A 9,101-nucleotide genomic window follows, 5' to 3' on the forward strand; every position below is an offset into this window, starting at 1 on the left:
ATGGTTAGAACCGGAGTCTCCTTCCATCCAAAAGGATAACCCCCTAAAGTCATCAATGCTTTTCTGATTCTCAAGAGGTTTCTCTTAGCCTCTTGTATCTTAATTATCCTTTTTGCGTTAATCACCATGTGATTCTTCAAGTGCATTCATCATGTCTTTTGATGAAAAAGAGCCCCCCCTATGGACTTGGGCCAATGGATGAAACAATGTAAAATTCATAGATCCATTTGTATTTGTAAACTGCTGTTTATATATATAAAAAAAAAAGGGAAACTAGATCCACGGACCATCGAACAATAAAAATAAAATTGAATATTCAATAAATTCATAAAGATATTTAGGATTTTACCCAAAACAAAACACTCAGAAAGGGCCCATATATAAACTTCAAAATTAAACTAAGAGGCACTAAAAAGCAAATTTACAAACACCAAAGTTTTGTTTAACCAACCCACCCTTAGAAAGGGCCCATTTCATCCTATATATACCTTATCGAAAAGAACCCCTCAACTTTCTCCAAGTTCTAATTTGGCCCCATAAGTTAAACATCAGTGACACGATATCCTCCACAAAACAGTCGCTCTTAAGTCTTAAACTACTCCTTCATAACCTATATCTGTTATTCCTCTCGGCAGCAACAGAAAGAAGCCTTGAGACACCTTGTGTCCACATCTCATACTCTCTTTGGCTCCTGCACTCAAATTCTACAATCCCTCGCAGAACCGTTTTTAATCCAAAGTATCTCAAATCCTCTCCTCCTTCTAGCAAATGGCGGCCTGGCCAAGCCGGTACGTTTTTGATCACCTCAATCACAACATCTGAAGGAATATTTAAGAAGACAAACGGTCAGGCAAATGAACTATAAAGGGAGAATGTGACTAAGAAGAGTCTTGATGTTCACATTCAAAAGAAAGACAAACAAAAAAAGCTATGAAATATCAAATCCCCAAGTTCAAAGTAGACCCACATCAAAGTTTTGAATTCTCATATTATTGATAGTATTAGAAGACAATGACAAAACTAAAGCTTTCACCTTTAGTTATATCACATCAGTACTATAAGAATATCAAATCAATTCTCTGATCTTGAATGATGTTATGGAGGGATTTAGAGAAATCTAGCACCACATGTTCTCGATAAGTTTTAGTAATCGATAACAGTATTCATAAACAGGGTTAATCTCTCTTACTCTTTTTCTTCTTTGTGAAGGTCCCTCCAACATGCCTGCTCTTCATCTTCAACATAACCTTCATGTCCAACAATCAAAATCATAAGGGTGATTCCAAGAATGGTTTTAGTCATAAGACTAAAAACAAATCATAAAATCATTATTTTTAATCCTTATGTTCGTTTCCGCTTTCTCTTCTTTTTTGGTCTCTGATATCTCAATTTCATGTTTTTTTCTTTGTATTCTTTTAACAAGATCACACTCATGTGAGTGACAAAAAGTTTTCACTGTCTCGCTAATAGTGTATCTCTCTTCTCTTTAATCTTTTTTTCTCTCTTCTCTTTAATCTTTTTTCTCTCTTCTGTTTAATCCTTTTTCTCTCTTCAAAATTCATCAGATTATATTTAATGATATCATTGCTCAAAAAAAGAGATCGAAGAAACTCAAGAAACAAGAAAGACAGAGTCTAACCTGATTTACCCTGTTTATGTAAACAGACACTATTTTCCAATGAAGATCACCTGCCAAAACCATAACATTAGACCTCCCCACAAGAAAAAGATCCAAGAAACTAACTCGCATTTGAGATTACAACAAGAGATCACTGTTAACTTATTAACGTTTTTACCTTTGCGGGTGCGTTTCAGGAGTTGGCAGCCTCGAGCAAGCCATTCTCTGCTGCAATGTCCCAAAAAACTATCTTCAGCTACAAATTCACCACTGTGACTACTGCTCGAACTGCCATTGCTACTGTTGCCGTTAGTATTAACATTGCTGCAACCTCCAGGATTGATTCCTTTATCCATTGGAATAACTGATGCAATGTTCCACACCTCCTCCATCGCCCTCGCCTTCAATGTAGCCACTCCTCTCAGAGCTACACCACAAACAAACAAACAAAGACATTCAATTTCAAAAATGTTTTTACTATAAAAGTATTTCAATTTCTTACTCAAACTCTAAACAATGGGTGAAAAGAGAGTCCTTGATTCAGTTTTGTTAGTTACTTTCGAAACTTTAGTGAATCCCTTCATAGACTCAAGTTATAGACTGATAATGCCTAAGGAGATACATCAGTGATAAGATGTTTTGTCTCAGACAATCAAATTTCAGAATCACCAAAATGTCAATAAACAGAGAGATTAAAGTTAAGGACGAACCTGTGGCTGCTCCGGCGGTTAATGCCATTATATCTCCGGCGGATCGAACGTTCACGGCGGAGCTAACAACGGAGGCTAAATACTCCCTCTCAGCTCCCATCAATTCCGCAGCTTCCACGCATTGAGCTGCCACAAGTGTTGCAGCAGAAGCCACGGCCTTGTCTGTTTTCGCCGTCTCTTCATCTTTTGCAGAGCTCGACGAAGCGGCGGTTGCAGCCGCAATAGCAGCCACCGCAGCGGCCACGCCGGCGACGGAGACGGCGGCGTGAATCTGAGCGTTGTGGGCCCGAGTCTCCTCCTTCTTTTTCTCTCTTCGGTCTTTTAGCCACCGACCCACCGTCTTGGACTGTGTGGTTGTTGCCGTGATAGGTCCCGGAGTGTTCGCCGTTGAACGGAACTGAGAGTTGAAGTTTTGTGTGATATTGTTTGATCGGCAAAATTGCTGCATAAGGGGAAAAATGTCCAAAATTTGAGGCATCAAAACATTTAACAAAATCAATTTAAGTAATTAATTCAGCACAAAGCGGATAAAATCTAATTAAGGAAAGTCTTACAAGAGTGATGAACAATGACAAAAAAAAAGGAATAAACAAATCGAGTAAGAGGATTAAAGAGATTAAAATAAACAAAAATTAAGTTTCCGAGAAAAGAAACGTTTAAATCCACGAATGTTCTCATCGAAGAAACCAAAAAACGAAGATATTATCATCTCTGGGTATGTTTGGGTAAAGAAAAGAGATTTTTTCTTCCTGAAATCAAAAATATTTTACATGGAGAGAAACGCTCTAACGCAGAAACCAAGACACATTATCACTAGATTTAATTTCATAATCAGACTTAAACATGATACGAATGTTTTACCTTGATGTCGTGGACTTCCTGCGGCGAAATCGGAGGACTGTCGGTTAAAGAACCGTTGAAAGGACCGCTGCTCTGAGAAAGCCGACCAGATGTTCGTGGCGACACTTCCTGCTGCAAAACAGAGGGCAAAAATCGCATAAGAAGAAAGAAGAAAGAAGACAAATTAAACAACAGTGACTTGTTGTTAGCTTTTTTTTATATCAAAGAAAACTCCAAACTTTTTGTGATTATGCATATAGGGCCCAGGAAAGCTGAGTGTTTTATTAAGGAAGAAATGTATGATTAAAAATCATTGCGCGTGAAAAAAATCTTTCCTTTGTTCAAACCCACTGAGAAAATTTCATGATTCATGAACAACATAGCTAATGGAAAAAAAATGTGATCTTTAAGCCCAGAAATCGTATAGTACCCATGGAATTGGAATGACCCATTTGGGAATTTCGATGAGATTGAGTAAAAGAAACAAATTTTAGAACTTGAGAGTCAGGTCAGAAGAAATTTGTCAACATTCTCCGTTTTGTCTGCAAATGCTCTGTTTTTCCCCAAAAAGAAAAAAAAAATGAAGAGAAAAAGGTAAAGAAAAACACTCACAGACTCCGTAGGTTCGTCTTCGAGAATGACGGTGTCGCTTGAGGTCTTCGAAGGAGCGAGGGACTTGGATACCTCGAGAGCTGAGACGCTCCACGAGCGAGAGAGAAACTCCATCGGCTCTAATGGCGTCTCCGGTGGCCGGTAAATCGGGTCGGGTCGCCATTTTTCAAACACGGATTTTTCCATTGGGAGAGAGAGAGGGAGAGTGATGGGGTTTGATTGTAAGATGGAAGCGAACGATGCGATTTTGTGATAAGTGACAATGAGAGTAATATATCACTCATATAGTCATAGACTCGTACTGCTTTTTTTCCTATTCAGCTTCAATGCTTTCCTTTACTCTCTCTCTCTCTCTCGCCTTAAAAAAGATAATATATTTATTAATAAAGTATGAAATAAGGGCTTTAGAGATAATTAATTGATTAATTCCGCAGCTAATTTTCTGGTAAATTTATTATTTATGTTTAGATTTTTGCATGACTTTAATTTAAAAAAAAAAAACATTTTACACAGTGTTTCAGTTTCTTCATAATTGAATCAAACAAAATTAAAATTTTGAATAAGAATTGAAGGAGCTCTACCTTGAAATAGTGACAATAGAGGAATGACTTCACTTAATTAATGGTAATGGTAAATTTCAACCCATCCATGAGCATATATTATTTTTAAAGCAAAAAAAAAGAAGAATTTAGAACTGAAGTCTGGCTACTATTTTAAAAGAGTGATAAATGGCAAGAAGACATAAATGAAGAGAGACATCAGGAAATTTTTTCTGAGTCCAAGTGTGACCAGCAAAATGAGGCAATTCATTATTGATATACCGAATTTAGATCATCAATTGATTCTCATTATTGAACTGAGTATTTGAAGTGAAACTTATAAGAAGAGTAGAAGACATAACATTATTTTGTTCTATGTGAATAACCTTTTTACTTATGAACCTAAAGTGAAACATACTTCCCATTTTAACACCAAAAACATTTGTTTTGAATAACTTCAAATCTTCTAACCAATGGTTCTTGAGATTCATGACATTATTTGTTTTGCATACCGAATTTAGATCGAGATCAAGCACTATAAAGCTGGATGGGATTACAAATTCTTTTGGACCGCTTGATGGGCCAGACCTTGGAAACCTATATACACAAAACGTGGACCTTGACCCATCCTCAGATTGATTTGGCGGGTTGCATTACCATTTTTCTATCCAAATATGAATGCAAAAAAGAAAAGAAAAACTCATCTAACGCAAGATTTTCTTTTGCATACGGTTTTTGAAGCAATTCTTTTGAGAATCCCCTACATACAGTAATACATATTTGGTGAACTGATCCAAACAAGAAGATTTCGTTAACGCGGAAAACGTTACAATTTCTCTTAACATCTGTTTGTAGCGACATATTTAAATAACATTTAAAAAATAATAAAAGGTAAAAAAGTTTTTAAGTAACGTCTTTTTTTTTCATAACCAAGTGGAGACTATTGTATTATCGATGATATATCGTGCTCTCGCTAGGTTCACTGATTTTCAACAACTATGAATCTTTGATAGTTTATCGGAGATTGTGATAAACGTTTGACCTGGCCATCAAGGTCGATTTTGAAGAAATCTTAGGATCAACAGAAGAAAAGAACTATCAAGTTGCCTGATAAAATAGGAGCTGTGTATACGTGTACATACGTGCATACATACGTATATACGAAAGTCTACACGTTTTCTTTTTAGCTACACGCCAACTCTCAAAATAATATCAGTACATGAAAAATTAACTTGATTATATATCAACGGATCAAACGTAAATGAAATACATAGTGAACAATTACTTTCTTTTATTTTGTGGAGTTCTTAAAAATAGATCACACTATGAAAGACCTAGTCTTCTAGTGACCAACAAGTTGTGTTAAAAATTTATAATTAAAGTAGCGATCAAACGGGAGATTTTGTTTTTGTCCCAATTCACAGTTTTCAACATTTGTTTTGAGTTTAAAAATACTTTCATGCTTTCAAGCTTTTTAGGAAAATTGATATTATAATTAAATAACAGTGGTCTAAAAGCTTACTAAACCGTGTTTCTGGTAGTAATTAACAAGTAACAACCATCCGATTCGTTTTAGTAAATGCGCTTTAGGAAACTATGAATTTTTTATATATATAGTATGTGCTGGATCGTATACTTTGTGTCGAAGAAACAAGGGAATTGTCGTAGTCCGTAGGCCTACTTAAGAGTAAGGCTATGATTGGTAACTTGCGGAAATGGTAAAATTGCGTTTTTAAACACAATTCCGCAGGTTTTTTGCCAAGCAATAAAAATCCGCGGAATGAGAAAATACACAAAAAAACACAGACTGCGTTTTTGCTTAATGAAAATACAAAAGAAAAGTCATTCCGCAGTTTATTCCACAAGATTTTTTTTACCATTCTGTCATTCCGCAAATTTACCGATCAAAGCCTAAGAATCTACTTTGTTAATTTTTTTCTTCGTGTACTGTTCAACGGGCTAATAACACATGTAGCTCGAGAGTTCGTTTCCCAATATTGTCATTAATGGTTACATAGGAGTTACAAATATATTTTTTGGCTTTACATAATCAAACACTACTTGCTCTATTTTATTATCTTTCTCTAAACCAGCTTTTACTCTATTTGTATTTCGTCAAAAACCTATAAATAAAACAAGTCATGAAAGCTGTTAGAGCATCTCCAATGGAGAGTTGTAAAGAGGCTCTTAAAATTTAAAATAAAAAAAAAATAGAAAAATAGGAGAGAAGGTTCTTAGAGCAACCTTAATGGAGAGACCCTCATGGGTCTCCAGCTCAATATTTAATTAGTTTATGGACAAAAAGTTAGATTAAAAACTTATTCTAGAGACTTAGTCTTTTAGGTGTGCAATAGAGAGACCCAAATGGGTTTCCAAAAAAAAAAAAAATTATTTTACAAAATTAAAATAAAACAAATTTTTTAAACAAACTTATTTCATTAAAGCTTAACAATACATGCATTTAAATTTGAACAAACTAAACTTACAAAATAACAAAAAACTTAATTGTTATATAAATGGCCAAATTTTTGCCATACATGCTCCATCAAATCTTCTTGCAACTAGTCATGTATTTGAGTGGAACGAACTTTTTTCCGAGTATCCAACATATTTCGAACATTGGTAGGCATACTTGTCGAATAAGAGCGATCTACCGGTTAATGACGGGTACGAGGCATGGGGTTTAGTAATTGTTTAGACAGTAGGTTTTAATGACAAACTTAAATTCCCACACATCTACCCACTATCTATTTTCAACAAACAACAAGCACTTAAAGATGGACATGACATAAACCTAAATCACCATTTATTACCACCTAACAACTCTAGACATCATATCTATTCACTAATTACAACTACAAGGGAGATGCTGTTACCTGACCATTTAGTTACGATGAAGCAGGATTCAGGCATTTGGTTACGCTCCAAATCAATGCCAACTACGCTCCAAATCAATGCCAACTACGCTCCATTTAAAAAAAAACCGTTAAGACACATAAAGACATATCAAAGCTGAATAAAGTGAACATAAAAGCAAACACGATTACTTATCTGGATGAGGCTTGCTACGAAATGGTACCTGACCCTTGCCATTTAAATTGGTGCCTGATTAATAACAGAACAAACAAACGAAACCTCTACTCCAAATATATAAACAAGATATAAGAATAAAAAACAGCAAATACAAGAGAAAGAAAGAATCATGAAACAAACTATGGACAAACGACAGACAAAGAAGATGATGAGTAAAATGCGACCAACCAAAAGCATCATGACTACAAACCCTGCACCGAAACATATAAGATAATCGAGTCCACCAATTCCATTGATAATCGAAATATTGTTCATATACAATCAAATCATATCAAACTACCACAAAATATACGAAAAGGACTCAATAATTTTCTCAAATAACAAAAGCCCCAATTTCCCGAATTAGGGTTTCCCAAATACTCAAACAAGCTTCGATTACAGAGAACAAAGATGATACTACCTTCGATTACACAGTTCTCGTTCAAAGGATCCCCAAAAAGACGAAACCAACCCAGAAATTTCATCACATAACAAATCCCCAATTTCCAAAATTAGGGTTCCCGACTCAAAGATTTCGATTTTGTCCAATCTCAACCTAATAATACAAATCATATAATAGACGAATTCAAAGCCAAGGGAATACACAGAACTAGATGACCGCAGATTACCAATCGACAAACAAACAACACACAAAACGAAATTAGGATTTAGATGACTTATCTCTTTCGCCTCCCCTTTCGCAGTCACGTTTCCACCCCTGATTCCTCCGTATCAGAACCGCCAACCCTTTCAGAACCTGCCGGAGCCGGAGACAAATCGTTCACCGTCGATTTCGCCAGGAAAAAAGAGAGAAAAGATGAAAAGAAAGTTGTCGAGAATGTTTTCGTAAACAATCGAAGGAAGGAGGAGATAGAAAAAAAAATATCTCTTCATTTTTTAACCAATAGATCGTTGCCACGTGGAGATAGAAACGCGTAAAAATGTCGCCAAATAGGAGACGTCTTAGGCTTTTTGGAGACGCTGGCTCATTAAAAAATTATTAGGTTTCTGTAAAAATCCAACTAAAGCCCGCGTTAATCATGCTCTTAAAATTCTAGTTTTAGAACCCCTTTTTTTATAAATTCTATATGTGTTAGTTTTTCATTGGGTAGTATAAATTTTAAAATTAAAATTTTAATTATATAACTATATTGTATTAAAATATTAACATTTAATGATTTAGATCCCCAGAATGGATTGACTATCATTGGAGATAGTCTTAGATCCGGTGTCCCCAAATGTAAAGAATTGCATCTTTGTAATACTCCTTGTCTACATCCCGAAAAACTGTTAAAAATAAGTTTTAATGTTTTATATTTTTATTACCATTTTGATTTCTTACAAAAAAAACAAATAAAAATCGGATTGGTAGGATACAGAGGTTAGACCATGTAAACTGTAGATGCATGATTAAGGATCAAAGAACATTCTTCGCTAATTCTGACCTTCTCTACCAAACCAACGAAAGTCAAATCAATGCTCCCCTGTCACCCATTATTCTTTAATAAAACATTTTTATCATCACATTTGAATTAATCATCGTTACAAAATATTACTAAAACATCAAACACACTAAAATTAAAGATTGACTCTTCAATAGATAACCACTAGAAATTGTTCATCTACAATTACTTTCCTACATAAAAAAAAAAAAACTAAATTTTCAACGGAAGTGGTTACACCCTTTTCCTTATACATATACAACCTTAT

At 35.0% G+C, this 9,101-nt stretch overlaps 1 protein-coding gene across 2 annotated transcripts; it reads right to left on the reverse strand.

The window, feature by feature from the left end:
• Positions 1-391: 391 nt before the first annotated feature.
• Positions 392-4,028, reverse strand: LOC18023272 (VAN3-binding protein). Of its 2 annotated transcripts, none has more exons than XM_006406063.2 (7): positions 3,781-4,028; positions 3,190-3,300; positions 2,329-2,770; positions 1,797-2,045; positions 1,640-1,689; positions 1,190-1,247; positions 392-818 (listed from the first exon to the last, which is right to left on the reverse strand). In XM_006406063.2, the coding sequence occupies exons 1-7, from the start codon at positions 3,964-3,966 to the stop codon at positions 604-606; spliced, it is 1,311 nt and encodes a 436-aa protein (XP_006406126.1). In that variant the 5' UTR covers positions 3,967-4,028; the 3' UTR covers positions 392-603. The 2 variants fall into 2 exon arrangements, with proteins under 2 accessions (XP_006406126.1, XP_024015324.1); XM_024159556.1 differs by having other exon boundaries at positions 3,190-3,297; positions 3,781-4,015.
• Between the last annotated feature and the right edge of the window lie 5,073 nt (positions 4,029-9,101).

This window comes from Eutrema salsugineum, unplaced genomic scaffold (genome assembly GCF_000478725.1).
Source record: "Eutrema salsugineum unplaced genomic scaffold, Eutsalg1_0 scaffold_13, whole genome shotgun sequence".
Classification (NCBI taxonomy): Eukaryota; Viridiplantae; Streptophyta; class Magnoliopsida; order Brassicales; family Brassicaceae; genus Eutrema; species Eutrema salsugineum.

Bases quoted from the DNA above. Each gene is read 5' to 3' on its own strand.
- LOC18023272 (XM_006406063.2), bottom strand. From the start codon at position 3,966: ATGGAAAAATCCGTGTTTGAAAAATGGCGACCCGACCCGATTTACCGG. The intron at 3,301-3,780 runs GTGAGTGTTTTT...TCTGTTTTGCAG, and splicing joins AAGACGAACCTACGGAGTCT to CAGGAAGTGTCGCCACGAAC. The intron at 1,248-1,639 runs GTTAGACTCTGT...TTGGACATGAAG, and splicing joins ACATAAACAGGGTAAATCAG to GTTATGTTGAAGATGAAGAG.